Raw genomic sequence first — 21,870 nt, forward strand, 5'->3', positions numbered from 1 at the left:
AGTGGTACCGGAGCGCCAAGTCTAGGTCCAAAAGGCTACTTAACAGCTTCTACCCCCAAGCCATAAGACTGCTGAACAATTACTCAAATGGCCACCCGGACTATTTACATTGACCCCCCCCCCCCACCATCCCTTTGTTTTTAGACTGCTGCTACTCGCTGTTTATTATCTATGCATAGTCGCTTCACCCCTACCTACATGTACAAACTGCCTCGAATAACCTGTACCCCCACACACTGACTCGGTATCCCCTGTATATACCCTTGTTATTGTTATGTCATTTTATTGTGTTACTTTTTATTTTTTACTTCAGTTTATTTAATAAATATGTTTTTGGAACTGCATTGCTGGTGAAGGGCTTGTAAGTAAGCATTTCACGGTAAGGTCTACACCTGTTGTATTCAGCACGTGACAAATAAAATTACATTCGATTTGAAATATTATACATCAAAGTAATTGTTTCAACGGTACTGAAAAACCATCCCGTGGCTACTTCCATATACCCCGTTATACAGTATATACGGTATTCCGACCAAGGCTAGTTGCCACTGTCCTTCATCTCAGAAATGCCAGCCAGCAGGCACTAAAATAAATAGACTTGCCAAAGACCCATGTGAGAAAGGAGAAACATTGCCATGCAATGTTTCTCCCAAAGGAAGTCTAGGGGAAAAGGGGGACATAGAAGATGACCGCTGTTGGATCAGGATGAATGACCATCCATAGTCCAGTGTGTGTGTGTGTGTGTGTGTGTGTGTGTGTGTGTGTGTGTGTGGTGTCTGAGTGTGTCTGTGTGTGCGTGTGTCTGTTTGTCCTCCGGGGGGTCCTGTGAGTGTGTGTGTGTGTGTGTGTGTGTGTGTGCGAGAGGTCCGGTAGCATTTCCAAAAATACCTGTAAGCGTGACCTCTGTGTGTTCCCACACACCCCGTTTCCAACTCTAATGGCAGACCAGCTCTATTTCGGGCCACTGTCAGGTTTAATCTCTCTGTCGTAGGTGTCCTGGGACAAACTGGGGTGGCGGACGACGGTGACAATGACATTCGGTCGGGAGCCGGAACAGATGCCCAAGTTTTCCCACCACACAGGATGTGGGACATACAGACATTAGACACAAACAAGCAGCCTAAAGGTCAGTGCAGAGCAAGCTGTGTCAGCCAAGTTATATTTGTCTACTTCCCAATATGTACTAATTTTAAGCCAACATTCGAATGCGTCAAAATAGTGACATTTCACCATTGTAGTTGTGCGTAACATAAGTTGAAAAATGTGTTAGTGTAGGAGATATTTCTTATTTGTCACTATATAATGGCATATTCGTTTGGCTATACGTCTGTTCAAATAGTGCGATGATGGTGCTCCACAGTTGAGGGGGTGAATACTAACTACCGTATCTTCAACGCACTATACCCTTTACACATATGAGTTTCAGAAAAAGCTCTTCATCAAACTCCCTGACCTAACAAAATGGATGGCTAGTGGGAGGCGGAGGGGAGTAGAGTACTGAGCCATGGAATGCACGTATCCAGAATACCAAAATTATCACAGATGCCAAGGCCACACTACCCTCCTCAGCAATCTCAAATCTTCAGTCTGCAAGACAAGCCGTGGCCCCGGGCTATGAGTCCTGTGACCTAACTATGGAGCAGCTCAACATAATTAGGGTTCATTGTCAACAAACCGTAACAGTAGGTCCCTGGGTTCAAACTTTTGAATAATTCTTCATGTCCAGAGCGGTGGTGTTCCATGATTAATGTGCATCTCACAAATCTAGCCAAATAAGGAAACATTATGCTTAAACTGTATGCGGATACTGTTACTACAGTTTGCACCTATCCAACATTTGCAAACATATTGCCATCATTCCAAATATGCTGAAGGGTTTTCAGTTTAGCTTATAATAAAAAAATAATAATTATATTATATTATTATACACAAACTAGCTTTAATTTCTAATGGGGCAGAAACAGTGAATTTCACATAAATCCCGAAACGGGCATTTGGCTCCAACAATAATATTGTGTGCATAGAACTGCATCCAAAAACAAGCTGAGTAGGGAGGGATGAAGAGAAGGAATGTCTATAATGTGAGGAGGGGAGGGTGGATGAGAGAGGATGAGAGAGGAGTGAGATCAATCCAGAGAACAGCTGGGGTTGGTTGAGCAGGGTCATGTCCAGGAGACCATCTCACAACCAAGGTCATCCTTTGATCTCCACAGGCAGAGAAAAGGCCCCTAAACTTTTGGGCCGACTGGAAGGATTCTAAACTCTGGGTTGTCTCTCCCTCTCTCTTTATGCTCCTTTTCTGTCCTCTGTCTCTCGCCCTCTATTTCTATCTTGATCTGTACACCCCTCTCTCTCTCTCTCTCTCTCTCTCTCTCTCACTCACTCTCACTCTCTCTCTCTCTTTATTTCTTTCCACCTCCCACTCCCTCCTTTCCTTTGTCCATCGCTCTTTTCTCTCCCTCCGTTTCTCTCTCTCCACATTAGACTTGGATGAGTGGAGAACAAAGTCCATCATTACCACACACGCCTAAAACCCCTCAGAGCTAAAGCATCCCTCTCTCCTTTAACCAAATTTCGAGGACTATTATTATTGCCATAGTGCAGTCGCTGAACACATTTCATAGCTTTGCGACAGTCCCAGAGAGAGAGAGCGAGCTAGAGAGAGAGAGATTCTTCCTCATCATCGGCTATGCGCGCGGTGCCAGGGATTGATATAGTTCAGTGGCAAAACAAACAAAGCGTGACAAATCCAGACGATTGTCTGTGGGTGAGATAAGAGTCTAATGAGAAAGTGCACGTCGGGGGGGGGGGGGATGTATCCTTCGTAGAGAATCTGTGATTTACTGGGGATTTGAATAACTTCCTGTGTCTCCCTGGTTTAATGGTGAGACATGCAGGCAAGCCAGAGGGTTTACCCTACGGGAACAGATTCCATTAAGATGCAATATCTTTCTCAAAAGTGTATTTCCACACTCTTAAAGGACCATGGAGGATAATTCTTATCCATTGCTATGCATATCAGAAATGATGATAGTGTTGCCGTGAAATAATGCAATCACGACTGAGAAACATAAAAATATAGTTTATATTGGTTCAAAAACAATGGATAATGATACAAAAATACACAATACACGATAAAATTGAGTTTCATTCAAAAACTAAGTGCAGATCAATGCCAGATCAACCTACATCCCACATACATCAAACACGTGCTTATGTACACTGCTTTGCAATCCAGAAGCACAAACCTCCATCCTGCTCAGCTCTGTAACGTGTTAAGTACAATCTATCGGCGGAAGACAAAATTGGACATCAGACAGGCCGCTTATTAGCCAGGGGAGTGTGGGAGGGATCTGAGAAATTAACATGGATTACTCAAGTATGACTGACAGTTTCAGAAGGGCTTTTATGACTTACCAAGTGATTTGGGACATCCCTGAATTCAGCGAGGGATGTTTAATACTGTGCGCTGTCTCTGCTATATCTTGGCATCAGAGCGCCTTGGCTGAGGCTGGTCGGACGGCTTGGGAGGGAGCTTTGCCTGCAGCCCCGGTGGGCCAGGCCTCATTGTTCTGCTAAGAATGATGGGATTTGTAGTTCGGCCAACACCGGGCCAACATTCTGACTGTCTATTGGCACTGGTTGAGCTTTGGGAGAGGGAGGAGAGGGAGGCTTGCCAGGGTTGGCCCTTGGTTCTCTGGCATCTGGTGAGTCTGCGGTGGGCGAGTGGGTATGGAGGCTTCATCAAACCAAAGGCCTGGGTGTCATCGGAATCCCTCACGAACAAGGGAAGTAAATCAGAGAAACTTGGGGAGTAGGAAAGGATTTTCCAAATGCAACCACATTCATATGTGAAGATGTTTAACATGGGAAAGCACTGCTGCCTGCAGTCGTCGGGAGGAACGCGGCTTTAGTCGTCAGTTGTTTGGAATAAAAGATACATAGAGAGATACATCCAAGAAAGAGCCTGGGAGACACTGTGGTTTGCAGAGGAGTAATGAAAACAGGCAGAGGGGATGGAAAAGGACTGTGAGAAAGAGGAGCAGGAAAGGGCAAGTACATTTTGCATGTTTCCATTTGGCTTCTGTCTCCCAGGACCATCACCACTTCCTGATGTGATTTCCATAATTTATAGAGCTTCTATTAGGCAATTGGAGCTGACTTTCAACTGTGCAACCATGTTGGCTCTACGAAAATCAGTCTTGACCTGATTTTGGTGTGTCTGTATCCATGTGATTACTGAAGTTATCACCCAGCAATGTGAGTCTTGGCAAACCCTTATTCTTCTTTTATTCCCAAAATAAATCTAGAAACACCCTCACTGTGCTGATCAAGCAAAGCAAGCTGTCATTTGACTGTTCCCTACGACACTCCAATTCCAAGAACAAAGAGCAACAATAGGTTGAAGTAGTATTGTATTTTTAATCTAGTCAGTTCATTCGTCTTGCTGACATGAGATGAGCAGTATGAGATCGGTCCACCTGCCAGAATGGAACACGGGGTAATACATCTTCATTTTGAAACGGGTGTCCATGATAAGCCGTTTCAATGCATTGCATGAGAATGAGAAGGACTTAATTGGCTAGGCTCACACGGCCAGGAGGATGAAATTAGCTTTATCTGCTCTGCCTTTGGTTTTCCAAATGCTCTTGTTCACCCCGGTAAATCACAATGCATCTACAGTTGAAGTCGGAAGTTTACATACACCCTAGCCAAATACATTTAAACTCCACGTCACTTTATTTTAAGAATGTGAAATGTCAGAATAATAGTAGATTGAATGATTTATTTCAGATTTTTATCTCTTTCATCACATTCCAAGTAGGTCAGAAGTTTACATAAGTTTAGTATTTGGTAGCATTGCCTTTAAATTGTTTAATGTGGGTCAAACGTTTCAGGTAGCCTTCCACAAGCTTCCCACAATTAGTTGAGTGAAGCTCCTGACAGAGCTGGTGTAACTGAGTAAGGTTTGTAGGCCTACTTGCTCGCACACGCTTTTTCCTATTTTCTATAGGATTGAGGTCAGGGCTTTGTGATGGCCACACCAATACCTTGACTTTGTTGTCCTTAAGCCATTTTGTCACAACTTTGGAAGACCCATTTGCGACCAAATCTTAACTTCCTGACTGATGTATTGATGTTGCTTCAATATGTTGCTATCCACATCCTATTTCTCCCTCATGATGCCATCTATTTTGTGAAGGGCACCAGGCCCTCCTGCAGCAAAGCACCCTCACAACATGATGCTGCCACCCCCATGCTTCACAGTTGGGATGGTATTCTTCGGCTTGCAAGCTTCCCCTTTTTCCTCCAAATATAACAATGGCCATTATAGCCAAACAGTTCTATTTTTGTTTCATCAGACCACAGGACATTTCTACAAAAAGTACAATCTTTGTCCCCATGTGCAGTTGAAAACCATAGTCTGGATTTATGGTGATTTTAGAGCAGTGGCTTCTTCCTTGCTGAGTGGCCTTTCAGGTTATGTTGATTTATGACTTGTTTTACTGTGAATGTAGATACTTTCGTACCTGTTTCCTCCAGCATCTTCACAATGTTCTTTGCTGTTGTTCTGGGATTGATTTGCACTTTTCGCACCAAAGTACGTTCATCTCTAGGAGACAGGACGCATCTCCTTCCTGAGCGGTATGACGGCTGCGTTGTCCCATGGTGTTTATACTTGCGTACTATTGTTTGTACAGATGAATGTGGTACCTTCAGGTGTTTGGAAATGGCTCCCAAGGATGAACCAGACTTGTGGAGGTCTACAATTTGTTTTCTGAGGAATTGGCTGATTTCTTTTGATTTTCCCATGATGTCAAGCAAAGAGGCACTGAGTTTGAAGGTAGGCCTTAAAATACATCCACAGGTACACCTACAATTGACTCAAATGATGTCAATTAGCCTATCAGAAGCTTCTAAAGCCATGACATCATTTTCTGGAATTGTCCAAGCTGTTTAAAGGCATAGTCAACTTAGTGTATGTAAACTTCTGACCCACTGGAATTGTGATACAGTGAATTATAAGTGAAATAATCTGTCTGTAAACAATTGTTGGAAAGATGACTTGTGTCATGCACAGTGTATGTAAACTTCCGACTTCAACTGTATATTGGGTCTCACTCTCACTATGTTCTACAACTTTAGCGACAATTCAAGAAATGTACTTTTGTTTACACTAAACAGACACTGAAAAACAAGGGTGTTGTTTTCATAAAATCTCTCTCCTGCGAGCGTTGTGTGTGTGTGTGTGTGTGTGTGTGCGCACGTTTGAGTTGAGTTGAACGGGCGCAGGCGGGAGCGTTGACTGCCGCATTGCACAGAATACCTAAACAGCTGTGGTCCCCATTCGGAGCGATTGATCATGTCTCTGGATCAAACAAGGGGAGAGCTGACTGCTTCAATCCTCATCTCATCTCACACACAGGCTTTGGCAACACATAGGAAAATAAATTAATCAGTATGCTAAAAGTTTAGTGTCACTTTATTGAATTGAAATTAAACGAGCTCACGTCACTTTGTTCGAAAATATTTAGTAACTAGTGTAGTTACTGTGTAGTTGGGTAACATTTGCTTTGTTTTCCTATATGGTAACTGTACAACTTAATGTACAGTATATGACCTCCTTCTGCATTTCATTTGTGCAATTCCATTCCCTGCATCTGCACCACACATCTCCAGCTCTGTACTCGCCTCATCTTGGAATCACGGACTTCCTGCCCATATGGCAACCTGCTTATTTCCCTACGGCACCTTGACATTAACTGATGATCTGTAGCTGACTTCCGGATATTTACTTCCTCCTATGGGACACGGGGTGACAATTCTATATCCTCGCACAGCAACTGGACACACCTGAGTAGAAAAGCCATAACTGGTGGCGGAGCCCGTGCCCCATCTCTCTATCTGGCTAAATATGATGGAGTGGCCAAGCAGGCAATTCAGAGGCTTGTCAAAATGTCGGCCAGAGGGAACTCTAGCAAGCTGAGGACATTGAGAGAGGAATGTGTACATTGCGTTTCTGGGTTGGGTTAAATGGTGATATGAAAGAAAAAGGAGGTCATTAGCATTATGCAGATGCTGACACTGCACCTTCGGGTCAGGATGAGGGGTTTTGTGTGTGTGTGTGCACGCGCATGGGTGGGCGAGTGCGTACGCGTGTGAGTGTCTGTCTTGGGTACAGTGTGAGAAGGCTAGTCACGTCCGTCTGACACACACACTCACACACACTAGGCTAGCATGCTGAGCATGTGTTGAGGGGCACCGGGGGGAGCCCCTGAGCTGTCAGAACAGGATGGATGCAGAGGCTGCCCTGAATAGCAACAGGCTCAGGGGAAATACTAGCAGCACCACGACACAACAGTTACAAAAAGTTACACTGTGGCCTTCACAACACGCTACGCTGTCGCTAGGCTACGCTATCGCTAGGCTACGCTATCGCTAGGCTACGCTATCGCTAGGCTACGCTATCGCTAGGCTACGCTATCGCTAGGCTAGTGCTGTGGCTTTTATAAAACCGTTAGGCTGCGCTTCGCTGTGGCCGACCAGAACAGAACACCACGCTACGCTACGCTAAACTACGCTAGTGCTGTGGCCTTCACAGCCCTGAGGAGGGGAATCTGCTTTGCCTCACAAAAGAGGCCAGGCGCTCTGAGCTCTGCTCTCTGGGGACCTGCAGCTAGAACATTTGAGTTTGATGTTTAGAAGCATGTTGTTGAGGGATCTCCGTTTGGCAGACAGTGTCAACGTGGGCAGGGTTTTGATAGAAAAAGATATTTCATTTCAATCTCTATACACAGAGAGGCACTGACTATAGTCAGTTGTCCAACTGAATGTGTTCAACTGAAATGTGTCTTCAGCATTTAACCCAACCCCTCTGAATCAGGGAACAGTACTTTGCTCAGGGGCAGAATGATAATTATGTTTTATGACATACAAAGACAAGATTTTCAGCGATCAGCTAGAAATCAGTCCATTGGCACTTTTCCTTAGAATCTATAAACCATAATAGCTTCCCCCCAAGCACCTGGGAGGGGACACTTAAAGGGGAAGGTCAGTGTGATATTATCACTTTAAAAAGGTTTCCCCATTACATCCCAGCCAATATACGCCCATGCCTTTAACGGCTAGTGGGATAGCCTATGCAGTGGGCTCAGTGGATTACGGGCAATTGAAAAAATGGGGACAGTACTGTAAGGGACTATATTCTAAGGGCAATCCATGTTGTGTCCCTGTGGAAACCCTCTTGCACTCAGCTCCCTTTTGAAATGAATAGGGGTCTTAGTGCACCACTGCACCTGGCCTGAAAACTGCTGAGGCAGCCCACTCTTGCATTCCTTCTCCTTTCTCGCTCACTCCCTCTCTCTGGGTCCCGTTGGCAGGTTGGCTGCAGGAAAGGCAGCTCTTAAGTGGATTTCGGAGCAGCAGAGAGGCCCACAGTGTGAATATTAAGAGCGCTTCGGCTTCCCTAGAAGCTCCTGAGTCAAACAGTCAGCGATAGCCAGGCAGGCCCTTTTTTTATTTTTTGAATGGGAGGAGAGTGCTAGTGAGAGAGCTAGCGACAACGCTCTGCGTCGGGTGTCAGAAGTGCAATTGTACACAATCTATCAAGGAGAGGAAAGTTGAAATTAACATAACTGAATTGGGAACGGAGGGTTTCGGAGGTAGGGAGAGTGGGTTTCTCTGTTAAAAATGGGTGATTTGCAGGGGGAAGGATGTGAGAGGAATGTTTAAGCAGAGAGGGAAGTCTTCTTACCTGGAATGCCTGGTGGGGTTTTCAGGTATTTCCCATTGAAATGCTGTATCACCACTTCACATTTCTCCGTGGACTCCATCCTGAAGCAAAAAGAAAAGGACATGGCTAAATTAATACAACTGGGGGCATTACACATGATGAACACACAAAACCTGCTATAAAACATACAATACAGTCCTTTCACATCTACATTTGACATTTTAGTCACTTAGCAGACGCTCTTATCCAGAAGTGTAGTGAGGGCATACATTGTTGTTGTGTCACACGTCGTAACACGTAAACCAGGCAGTATACAGTGCATTCGGAAAGTATTCAGCCCCCTTGCCTTATTCCACACTGTTACATTACAGCCTTATTCTAAAACGGATTAAATCGTTTTTTCCCCGTTATCAATCTAACCGTTATCAAACACACAATACCCCATAATGACAAAGCAATAACAGGTTTATAGAAATGTTTGCAAATGTACTCTAACTTAAAAACTTAAATATCACGTTTACATAAGTATTCAGACCCTTTACTCAGTACTTTGTTGAACACCTTTGGCAGCGATTACAGCATTGAGTCTTCTTGGTTATGATGCTACAAGCTTGGCACACCTATATTTGGGCAGTTTCTCCCATTCTTCTCTGCAGATCCACTCATGCTCTGTCAGGTTGGATGGGGAGCGTTGCTGCACAGCTATTTTCAGGTCTCTCCAGAGATGTTTGCTCGGGTTCAAGTCTGGGCTTTGGCTGGGCCACTCAAGGTCCATTCAGAGACCAGAGAATCTTGTGTCTCATGGTCTGAGAGTCCTTTAGGTTCCATTTGGCAAAAGTATTTTACTGAGGAGTGGCTTCCGTCTGGCAACTCTACCATAAAGGCCTGATTGGTTGAAGCTGCAGAGAAGTTTGTTCTTCTGGAAGGTTCTCCCTTCTCCACAGAGGAATTCTGGAGCTCTGTAAGAGGTTCTTGGTCACCTCCTTGACCAAGGTCCTTCTCCCCCTATTACTCAGTTTGGCTGGGCAGCCAGCTGTAGGAAGTCTTGGTGGTTCCAAACTACTTCCATTTAAGAAGGATGGAGGACACAGTGTTCTTGGGGACCTTCAATGCTGTTGGTATCCTTCTCCAGATCTGTACCTCGACACAATCCTGTCTCAGAGCTCTACAGACAATTCCTTTGACCACATGTCTTGGTTTTTGCTCTGACATGCACTGTCAACGGTGGAACCTTTTATAGACAAGTATGTGCCTTTACAAATCATGCCCAAACAAATTAATTTACCACAGGTGGATTCCAAGTTGTAGAAACATCTCAAGAATTATCAATGGAAACAGGATGCACCTGAGCTCAATTTCAAGTCTCATAGCAAAGGGTCTGAATACTTGTGTAAAAAAGGCATCTGTTTTTTACATTTTTAATACATTTGCAAAAAAAAAATCTAGATTTTGTATAGATTGTTATTTTATTTTATTACATTTTAGAATAAGGCTGTAACAAACTGTGGAAAAAGGGAAGGGGTCTGAATACTTTCCCAATGCACTGTATAGGCCCTAAAACATAACATATAATATATGTAATATGTTTAAGTATGCATGGAACATTTTCTATGTTGAACCAATTTAGATTCGAGGCCCTATGACGACACATATTGTTTCCCTTGGCTCACGGCTGAGAGCTTTACAGCATGTGGCTGAGTCATTTTATGATTTACAGTGATATCCAAATTCTCCTGGGCTAATTGAGGAAAGTGAGTGGAGTGAGCAGTTATGGGACATGAGAGACTGGAGAGAGAGCGGACTGTCCGTGTGTCATGGAACAGGAAGGGTGGCGTTACGAAGGGAGTGGAGTCACACAGTGCAACTGTGACTCATCTCATTTACAGAGAACAAAGTAAGATCGTATTAAACCCTCGCCTCCCTCCGCCCCGACTCAGACCACTGATCAACTAAATATGTACGTACCAGGAAGGGGTCTATGATCCATCTCTCACTCTATATCACTTACTAGCTTCCCCTTCCCCGCTATCATCCGCCATTCTTTACTTTCTGTCTTGCTCTCGTACTTCTCTTTTTCTGTTCCATCCTTCCTTTCTCTCTCCCTTTTCTTTCACCCCCTTTTCCATACCCATCTACCTCTTTTTACCCTCCATATTTTTCACATGCTTCATCCATTTCTTTCTGTTATCCATCTCCCCCCCCCCCCTCTTACCTATTTTTTTTTACTCTCCATCTTTCTCACCTGTCTTCTTTCTCATCTGTCTTCACCCCTGTTACCTTCCCCCCTCACTCTCTCTCTGGCAGTGGGTCCTGTAGTGTAAGTGGATCAGGTCCCTCTGTCTCATTGTGGCAGTATGAGTCAACGGAGCCCTTTTCAGAGTGACTGGCCTTGAACGGCCTGCCATGCACACATTCACCTACCACTTCTGCCAGTGATCCAAATGGAGCGCACACGTCCCAGACACACACACTAACACAATTACACACTCTCAGTTCGGCCCCTCCCTCCTTGTATTCACAATGATAGAGAGGCCCCAGATGAGAGGAAAGAACCTGCATAGAGCAGAGGTAACCTCTCTCTTTAACGCAATTCTAAGTCAACCCATCGCCCTACCACAGGCACTGTGTGGACTTGAATTGATTTTATACTGTATGCAATATGGTAACGAACTTCTGTCACAAGTGAAACTAGAGGTTGATTTGTAATTGGGAAAATGTATCGCTCTTGTGAGCAATTGGATCAGACCCAGACTGACAACTACTCTTTATGACCTACTCTGTTTCTCTCCATCCTTTTTCTCGACCTCTCTCCGTTCACTTTCTCCCTCCCTCTATTAAAACCTGTTCTCTCTCTCTCTCTTTTCTACTTTTTTCTCATTCTTTCTCTCATCTCCCTTCTCCCCCCCCCCCCTCCCTTATCTCTTTCAGGTCTGATGAGCTCCCGACAGCCACCCATCCTCTTCCTCTTCCTGGCTGCTCTGCGTGAAGCAGGGAGCAATGCATGATGGTTAAAGACATCAGGTGGTCTTGTCCACAGTGATTAGCGGCGAAGCCCCCAGTAATGGGCTCTGATAACAGTAATGGAGGAGTGCAGAAACACTTAGCAAGGTTTACTCTCGCTAATGCCCCTCTGTCCCTCAACATCTGTGGACTAGAGGCTGGGGCCTTCTATCTCAACACCCAATGAGTCTCAAATGGTTGGGGCCGTATGAGATTATTTAGTGCAATGCTTCAGACCAGAGCCCAGGGAATATATCAACTATATAGGTGATAGGGTACCATTTCGGACACACCCTCGCCTTTCTCTTTCGGTTTTTGTTTCTCCCCCATTTGAACAGGTGGCCTGTGACAGCCGTGTGTGTACGTTCGTGCGTGTATATGTCCGCGTTAGTCTGTCGGAGTCTGCCTGCCTGTCCTTCTGTAACCCGCTGTAATAGAGTGGGGAATAGGAGGGGACTGCAGCACAGGCTGAATAAGAGAAGTCCCTGCAAGATGGTGTCGTTGTTCTCATCAACACCTTCCTCTGGGTAAACAAGCCGGGAGTGTTGTGTTGTGTTGGGGGGGGGGACGTAAACGACTTTGAAGGGATAGCAGGGTCAACTCTCAAGTTTTACAGGGGGAAAGTATAGCCTCAAACGGCCGGATGATGTGCAAACAGAAGTATGTGCAGCGTGTGTATGCGTGTGTCTTTTTCTCTCTCCCACACGCATCCAACCCACAGGCCGCAGGCAGGCACTACCCTTCAGGCTTCAAAACACTTGTCAACGGAGTGCGTGTGCTCCAAGCAGGTATACCTGGCGAAGCCGACCCCTCTGCTGACCCCGTTGGCGTCCCGCAGTATCCGCGTGGAGATGACGTGGCCGAAGGGCTTCAGCATGTTCTCCAGCTCCTGTTCATCCATGGACACCGGCAGGTTGGAGATGTACAGGTTGGTGGGGTCCTGCTCCTGTTGCTGTGGAGGGAGAGCGCGATTCAGATTCTGAAAAACGGTATTGTCTCAACAGTTAATACGGTGTAAGAATGATACAGCAACAAAGATACACAAGGAGAGAGAGAGAGAGAGAGAGAGAGAGAGAGAGAGAGAGAGAAAGAATGCGTCGGTTACGCTTCAAATATGTACAACCAGTGCCTTGCGAGCTGTCACGAAACAACTTTCATCACAGGCAACTCTGTGTGAACTCAGAAACAGCTTGGTCTCCGCGATGATGACAATCACATTCACACACGCAGTCAGAGCACGCTTTGCTATACTCGTCTATGCGAGCAGTGTGCGTGGTCACGCATACTGTATCTGTGCAATGGAATCTGTGTACGTGGATAATACTGTATGTGTGTGCCAGCATATGTACCAGTAATCTATGCATGCCAGCGTGTGTGTGTGTGTGTGTGCGTGTGTGTGGAGTATGCCAGGGAATGTAGGATAGGATAAGATTAACTTTAATATCCCAGAGGTGGAAAATGTATTTAGACACTATACATGACACATTTAACATAATAAATACAGTGCCTTCAGAAAGTATTCACTCACCTTTTTCCACATTTTGTTGTGTATTAAATGTATTATTAATGTATTTAATTGAGATTTTGTGTCACTGATCTACACACAATACCCCATAATGTCAAAGTGGAAATTTGATTTGAAAGAAATGAATGAAAAATGTAAAGCTGAAATGTCTTGCATCAATAAAATATTCAATCTCTTTGTTATGGCAAGCCTAAATAAGTTCAGGAGTAAAAATTAGCTTAACAAATCGCATAATAAGTTGCATGGACTCATCCAGTGTTCAATAATAATGTTTTAACATGATTTTTGAATGACTACCCCATCTCTTTACCCGAACTCATCACTCAGTATCCACTTCATATTTTCAAGCATTGTGGTGGCTGCATCATGTTATGGGTATGCTTGTCATCGACATGGACTAGGGAGATTTTTTGGATACAAATAAACGGAATACAGCTATAAGCACAGGCATAATCCTATAGGAAAACCTGGATCAGTCTGTTTTTCCATCAGACACTGGTAGACGGATTAACCTTTCAGCAGGACAATAACCTAAAACACAAGGCCAATTCTACACGGGAGTTCCTGACCAAGACAACAGTAAATGCTCCTGAGTGGCCTTGTTACAGCTTTAACTTAACCTTTCACTGCAGTGGACTAAATCAGGGTCACACAGAGTGATTCTTGATAGTCTTAAACAAATCTACGTTGAAACAAAAGCATTCACCTCACACTCATGGTTATGTGCTTAACAAAAAGAAGACACCTGTACCATGTCAAATATAGAGTTGAAATGTATTCAATTTTAAGTTTGCATCCCAATATTAAACTTGATATACAGTTGAAGTCAGAAGTTTACATACACCACACATTTCTTGCTAACAAACTATAGGTTTGGCAAGTTGGTTAGGACATCTACTTTGTGCATGACACAAGTAATTTTCCCAAGAATTGTTGACAGACAGATTATTTCACTGTATCACAATTCCAGTGGGTCAGAAGTTTACATACACTAAGTTGACTGTGCTTTTAAACAGCTTGGACAATTCCAGAAAATGATGTCATGGCTTTAGAAGCTTCTGATAGGCTAGTTGACATCATTTGAGTCAATTGGAGATGTACCTGTGAATGTATTTCAAGGCCTACCTTCAAACTAAGTGCCTCTTTGCTTGGAAACATGGGAAAATCAAAAGAAATCAGCCAAGACCTCAGAAAAATAATTGTAGACCTCCACAAGTCTGGTTCATCCTTGGGAGCAATTTCCAAACGCCTGAAGGTATCACGTTCATCTGTACAAAAAATAGTACCCAAGTATAAACATCATGGGGCCACTCAGCCATCATACCGCTTAGGAAGGAGATGCATTCTGTCTCCTAGAGATGAACGTACTTTGGTGCGAAAAGTGCAAATCAATCCCGGAACAACAGCAAAGGACCTTGTGATGATGCTGGAGGAAACAAGTACAAAAGTATCTATATCCACAGTAAAACAAGTTCTATATCGACATAACCTGAAAGTCCGCTCAGCAAGGAAGAAGCCACTACATCAAAACCTCCTTAAAAAAGCCAGACTATGGTTTGTAACTGCACATGGGGACAAATATCGTACTTTTTGGAGAAATGTCCTCTGGTCTGATGAAATAAAAATAGAACTGTTTGGCCATAAAGACCATCGTTATGTTTGGAGGAAAAGGGGGAGGCTTGCAAACTAAAGGACACCATCCCAACCGTGAAGCACAGGGGTGGCAGCATCATGTTGTGGGGGTGATTTGCTGCAGGAGGGACTGGTGCCCTTCACAAAATAGATGGCATCATTAGGGATGAAAATTATGTGGATAGCAACATCTCAAGACATCAGTCAGGAAGTTAAAGCTTGGTCGCAAATGGGTCTTCCAAATTGACAATGACCTCAAGCATACTTCCAAAGTTGTGGCAAAATGGCTTAAGGACAACAAAGTCAAGGTATTGGAGTGGCCATCAGAAAGCCCTGACAAAATGTGTGGGCAGAATTGAAAAAGCGTGTGCGAGCAAGGAGGCCTACAAAACCTGACTCGGTTACACCAGCTCTGTTAGGAGGAATGGGCCAAAATTCACCCAATTTACTGTGGGAAGCTTGCGGAAGGCTATCCGAAACGTTTAAGTTTTATAGGCAATGCTACTAAATGCTAATTGAGTGTATGTAAACTTCTGACCCACTGGGAATGTGATGAAAGAAATTAAAGCTGAAATAAATAATTCTCTCTACTATTATTCTGACATTTCACAGTCTTAAAATAAAGTGGTGATCCTAACTGACCTAAGACAGGGAATGTTTACTCGGATTAAATGTCAGGAATTGTGAAAAACTGAGTTTAAAGGTATTTGGCTAAGGTGTATGTAAACTTCTGACTTCAACTGTACATCACAGAAGACTGAAATATAACAAAACTGTTTGACATAGAAAAACCAGATTTTCAAAGTAAAAAGTTAAAAAAAAATAGTCATTTCATAATAATAATAATGAAAAATATGAATAACATTCCACCCATGAGGCCAAAGAGGGCACGCTTGGTCATTGACTGCAGGAAAGGGCTACATCGGCTTGAAAATGTCCGTCTAGCAATCATCAACAATCATCTTGACAGAGCTTAAAGAATTTGAAAAACAGTAATGGTGTGTAAAGCTGTTGGAGACTTTTCCAAAAAGACTTACATCTGTAATCGCTGCCAAAGTTGCTTCTACACAGTATTGACTCAGGCGTGTGAATATTTACCGTGTGTAAATTAGATATTTCACTTTGCCATTATCGGGGTATTGTATGTAATCCATTTTGAATTCAGGCTGTAACACAAAAAAAGGGGTATGAATACTTTGTGCATGTACACGTGTATGGGTGTGTGTATGTATGTATGCCAACTTGTGAGTGTGTGTGTGTGTGGTATTTTTATGTCCGTGTGTGTGTGTGTGTATGTTTACACTAACGTGTGGTCTGTAGCGCCTGAGGGTTCTAGCTAGCGGGGGCACAGCTGGCGGGGCAGCGCCAGGGAGAGAGGGTGGCAGCAGGCCAGCAGCGTCTCTCCAATACGGCCAGTCTGGACAACCACCAGCACATCTCAACACACCCTTTAGCCCGCCGTATACAGGGCCACACTGGAGTACAAGCAGCCATGGCAAGGCTTAAATTTGAACAGCAGCGTCTTCTATTCTCCTGAATGGGAGAAAGGTGTGCTGTGATACAGCTAGCAGGCAAACAGGTTAGCTAGCAGCCCTGAGGGCTGACACCTAGACATGATACTTCACTTTAGCCACAGAGAATAATGCCAATAATGCCAGCCAAGGAATTCACTTTACCAGCAGCCTCTTCCCATTAACTTAATGGGAGCAGGCTGTGTTGTGCTGCTAGCAGCACAGGCTAGCAGCCCTGAGGGCTAACACATATAAATTTACATTTTAGTAATTTAGCAGACACTCCTATCCAGAGCGACCCACAGGAGCAAGTAGGGTTAAGTGCCTTGCTCATGGGCACACTTGCATATTTTTCACCTAGTCTACTTGGGGATTTGAACAAGCTACCTTTCGGTTACTGGCCCAGCGCTCTTAACAGTTAGGTTACCTGCCGCCCAATAGATGGTACTTCACTTTAACCACAGAGAGGAATGACAAAAGCCGACTCAGACATCAACAGAAATGACCGTTTCAAAATGGCCTCGTTCAGATGTAGGGGGAACAAACTGTGACTGATGAGGATCGTAAAAATGTCCAGTGTAGATGTTTAGCCACTCCCCAGTGCTTCTTCCCTGTCCCTTTTATGCTTAATCCCTCTCTCTTTTAGCTTCCTCCATCTCTTTTAGCTTCCTCCATCTCTTTTTGCTTTCTCCCCCCTCTCTTTTGGCTTCCCCTTTCTTTTTGCTTTGCTTCCTCCCCCTCTCTTTTTGCTTCCTCCCTCTCTTTTTGCTTCCTCCCCCTCTTTTTGCTTCCTCCCTCTCTTTTTGCTTCCTCCCTCTCTCTTTGCTTCCTCCCTCTCTCTTTGCTTCCTCCCTCTCTCTTTGCTTCCTCCCTCTCTCTTTGCTTCCTCCCTCTCTCTTTGCTTCCTCCCTCTCTCTTTGCTTCCTCCCTCTCTCTTTGCTTCCTCCCTCTCTCTTTGCTTCCTCCCTCTCTCTTTGCTTCCTCCCTCTCTCTTTGCTTCCTCCCTCTCTCTTTGCTTCCTCCCTCTGTCTTCGTTATCGATAGAGAGCACAGGAAGTATCTCAGATGTCTTGTTCCGTCCGACTGTCGGTCCTTTCTCTGATTAAGTGTCTTATCGAACAGGACATGTAGGATCAGATTAAAGCCCATCATGGACAAAAACCCATGCTGGAAAAACAGGAAAACACTGGTCTTCTAACTAGGAACTCAAGTTGCTAAAGTATGTTTTACATTTCCAGTGTATTCATGAGTTATTGGGGGGTTTAACGTAATGGAGGTAGTACAAAGTGAGCTTCCAACTCTTAATTAAAAGCGACTTCTATACCGTTTTATTCCATAACAGCCCATTGATTTCCAGAAGGCCAGTATTAAGAATTACGTCAGATATGCTAAATTCAACATTAAGGCAGACACTGATTCACATAGTTAGACAATGCACATGCTCAGCTGTCGGGCCTTAAATGAAACAGTAATCGAGGCGACTGTGTGTGTTTGTGTATGTTTGTCTAAGTGCATGTCATAATGTGTGTACCAGTGTATGTGTGCATATGCAAGGGTATGAGGATGAGCGGGTGTGTGTGTGTTTGTATGTCTAAGTGTGTGTGTGTGTGTGTGTGTGTGTGTGTGTGTGTGAGAGAGAGTCGTTGCTTGCTGGGGCCTTGACGAAGCATCCTCTTGCCATTGAGCTGTGCTATAGAAGGTTAATGGAACGCCTGCAGGCTGTGAGGGCTCTTTGATGGGGATGACGGATGGCACGCCACGCCTGAGCCAACAGCCTCTCTCATATTAAGGACTGCTCTGTTTACCTCAGTGTAATTTCAATGAATATTACCTCATTATAGGGGAAGAAGAGTGAACGAGAAAGAGGGAGGGGAGAGAGAGGATGAGCTCTGATTTGACATGGAGAGAGATATGACACATAAAAGAAAGCCCTTGTTGCCTTCGCCGTGTACTTAAGTAGAAAGACATTAACAGTGTTCACGATCTGCCTCCAGGCCATCCAGGTTGTATTCATTGAAATGATAAAAGCGAGAAGAGACAGACAGATGTGCGTCTTGACTGGGGGCACTGTATTTGACACTACACCGGTGCTCTGATTTTCCTCCCTCTCCTCTCCCTCCCTCCCCTTCCTTTTTAGAGTGAAAGAGAGGATTAGAGCATGCTGGGTAATTGGCTCTACAGCCTCTCATGATTCGTTTTCAGAGCGCCGACAGTTTCTTGTCTTCAAGGGGGTAAGGGAGCTCAAGACGATTGGATGACCCCCAGCCACAGGAGGGCGCCAAAACGGTAGCTGGGGGTGGGGGGCAATTAAAAACAAAGACTATAGTGTTTCTGGGGAGGGCTATTAGTAACGAAACAGTTCTGTTTGTGTGGATATGTGGATATCTGTTTGTGTGGATATATGCTTTCTCAAATGTGTCGCCAGAGGGCAAAATACAGTAGAATGTGTTCTAAGTGCTCATCGTGGAAGCCCAGGTCGGTGGTACCCGTATAAAAGCTCCACCAACCAGGTGGGGAATGAGAATGATATAGAGAGGGAGACAGGCAAAGGGGGAGATGGGAGAGAAGGAGAGGGCGTGTGAGAAAGCGGACGAATACATCCCCCTCAGTTCAAAAGCAGCCCCGGGTTTAATTTGTCAGGAGTCAGAAGGAGCCAGAGACGAAAAAAAAGCAGCAGTACAAAAAACTGTCAGTCAGACAGGCTCTTTGATGAGCCCTCTTCTGCTCCCAGCAATAGCCCCCCCCTCCCCGAATGTTGGGATCAAGCCACCTGCCTTTGAATGTTCTGTTGTCAAGCACGTCCAAGCCGCCACTCTCCCTCTGTCTGCCCGCTGCACTGTCCCCACTCTCGACAGCCACATAGAGGGGATAGTAAGGGGGTGAAGGGGGGGGGGGAGGGATACAGAGCTACATGTGTTAAGCGTGTGTTTGAGGGGATTTAGGTCCTTAAGAGGGCACTATGGAATTCTGTGAGCATGTGAGAGTACAGATATCACCACCACCGCCACCCCCCCCCCTCCCACAAACACACACATTAGCACTCATGCATTAATGCACGCACATGCACTCACATCCACGGAGAGAGAGCGAGCGAGAGCACGCAATGTCCCTATGCTCAACACTAGGCTAACAAAATCCACATCCCAGAATTCATGCAAATAGATGAGACGTCCCCAAGTCGGCCATTTCCTGTCAATTACGGAACGTTAAAAAACAAACAGATCCTAAACTGCCGGCCTGATATTAAGTCATAACTGCAAGACTATAACACAGCAACAACGAGGCGAAAGCAAACGTGTGCGACACGGCCGCAGAAGTACGTTTCTCTTTCCATCCCTTTCACCCCTTCTTTCTTGCTCTCCTTTCTGCCCCTGATCTGGCATACAACGCAATCGATCCGTTAACTGCTCGTGCCATTACGCCAATGAAATGCAATGTAACTGCGCAGTAAGTCTGGACGCAGTCTGTTACTGACCATTCACCAGAGTCAAAAGCGCCACCTTTGCGTTCACCTCGATGACGAGTTTGTTTCATTCTGCTAATCCACCACTCCGCTCCGCCACAGAACCTATCCTAAAATTAGCATACGTTGCTACGGAACTGAGTCTAATGTCTCACATGAATTACCGACCTAGCGTTCTTTCACTTCCTGCGACAATCTATGTCAACGGCGGCTGAGGGGAGTACGACCAACCCCGCCGAGGCACCAAGGTGTTTAGTTGCGTGTACCTTAACACTTATTCACACTCTTTAATTGCATGAACCCACCCGGTACCACCACAGCACTGTGCCCCTTGACAAATGCATAGGAATATGGTTTATTGCCACTTATGTAAAATAGGTAGCTGGTACTGTTATATATTCTAATCTGCTGAAGATGTTAGATGCCTTTGAGGGAACAAGAGGTGGTGATACATTATTAAGGATTTCCGCACACTGTCAGACAGTCAGGAAGCAAGGGCTTTGTTTAAGGCTAAGAGGCACAATCCAGGCGGGAGGTGGGCTGGGTTGGCATCCTGGGTTGGGTGGTAAATTATTCATCGGGCAGAGATAGTTTGGGGTTGGCAAACAGGGTGTTGGGAATGTGCCACGACGTGTCATGCGGTTGTGCAGCATGTACGTGAGAAAAAGCAAACACACACCAGAATCAATGGATCATTTATTCTGGTATTGCAGCTGTGTAGCTTGTTTCTGGTCACAGGTTCAGGAATGGTAGAAAATAAATAAATCACAACATACAAAATTAACCTCACAAACAGCAGTGTCGGGCAATTTGGAAAGCCATCGTCAGTCAATAAATAATATAATAATACTGGTAGGAAAGGTTTTCCTCTTTAGCTCACAATCTGTGGATAATACACGATTGGAAATGTTAAAAAATGATGTAAAACATCACAGCACAATTGAAAACTAAATGGCACATGGAAACCAAACGAGGGTGGTCTATGGTGATGGGTTGGATGGGCTGAGAGTGGCTGAGGAGCAGGATTAAAGAGCTTATGTTTGGTAATTCACATATTGCTATGTGACTGATTTATATAAAAGTACCACGTAAAATGTGTATGCAACATGTATGTATATGTAGTAGAAAAGCTGTATCATTAGCAATCTGTTTAAGAATATTAATTCACATTCAACATACATTTAAAAACATATCTTCATCTCCACACAAACCTTTACATTAGCTCACTGGTATGACAACTATATTAACCAGATGAAGGGAACCTACAGACTTGCTACCTCTCTCTCCCTCATGTTCTCCTTTACACAGGCATGTACGTGGGAGAAGATCACACCTTTTCCCAGCAAAACAGACATAACACCTCTAAAATCACGGCAGCCGTCAGTACCAAGCCTCATACATTTTTATGAAGGGTTCATGTGAATTTAAAATGGGTCGATATGTGCTTCACCCGCGCTTAATCACGGCCACTGATTAGATTTTGTGTCTCCCTCGGTGAGCTAATATTCCAGAGATTAAAATTTCATGTGGAGCTCATATCAAAAATCCATTATTAACATGGAAGAAGATGGGCACAGTGTCCTGGACGGCCTCAACTCTCTTCCTTAAGAAGACACACAGGCTAGGACTTAAAAAAGGCAGACAAAATACATTTTTTGATCAAATTCCCAGGTTGGTCTCATTAAGTCCAATAATGTCCACAATCAGGATGCTTCCTCATCTCCCAAGATTGAATAACATCACTAAACTCTCCCCCATTGACATAATGTGTTTACTGTATTTCCCCCCATGACAGTGTTGCTACAACAGCTCATTGTGTTCTTGGTAAATGCATTTCTCTTTCTCAGGTCTAATGCATCAATTATGATATCATTTTGGGAGATTGAAGTCCTGTTCGTTGACGTCATTTGGCAGGCGGTCATTCGTTTAGACTCGTTTAGGGCGTGTTGCTAGATGGTGTTTGATTTCTGTGTTGACCAGGAGGGGACCTCTCCTACGACATGCC

At 44.5% G+C, this 21,870-nt stretch overlaps 1 protein-coding gene across 1 annotated transcript in view; it reads right to left on the minus strand.

The window, feature by feature from the left end:
• LOC135550103 (RNA-binding motif, single-stranded-interacting protein 3-like) overlaps nucleotides 1-21,870 on the minus strand; it is a 215,314-nt gene that overhangs the window by 76,702 nt on the left and 116,742 nt on the right. Inside the window, exons 5-6 of the mRNA XM_064980589.1 lie at nucleotides 12,529-12,686; nucleotides 8,756-8,835 (exon numbers count right to left, since the gene is read on the minus strand). Of these exons, the coding sequence (XP_064836661.1) occupies nucleotides 8,756-8,835; nucleotides 12,529-12,686 (238 nt within the window). The remainder of the gene's footprint in view (nucleotides 1-8,755; nucleotides 8,836-12,528; nucleotides 12,687-21,870) is intronic.

This window comes from Oncorhynchus masou, chromosome 12, assembly GCF_036934945.1.
Source record: "Oncorhynchus masou masou isolate Uvic2021 chromosome 12, UVic_Omas_1.1, whole genome shotgun sequence".
Classification (NCBI taxonomy): Eukaryota; Metazoa; Chordata; class Actinopteri; order Salmoniformes; family Salmonidae; genus Oncorhynchus; species Oncorhynchus masou.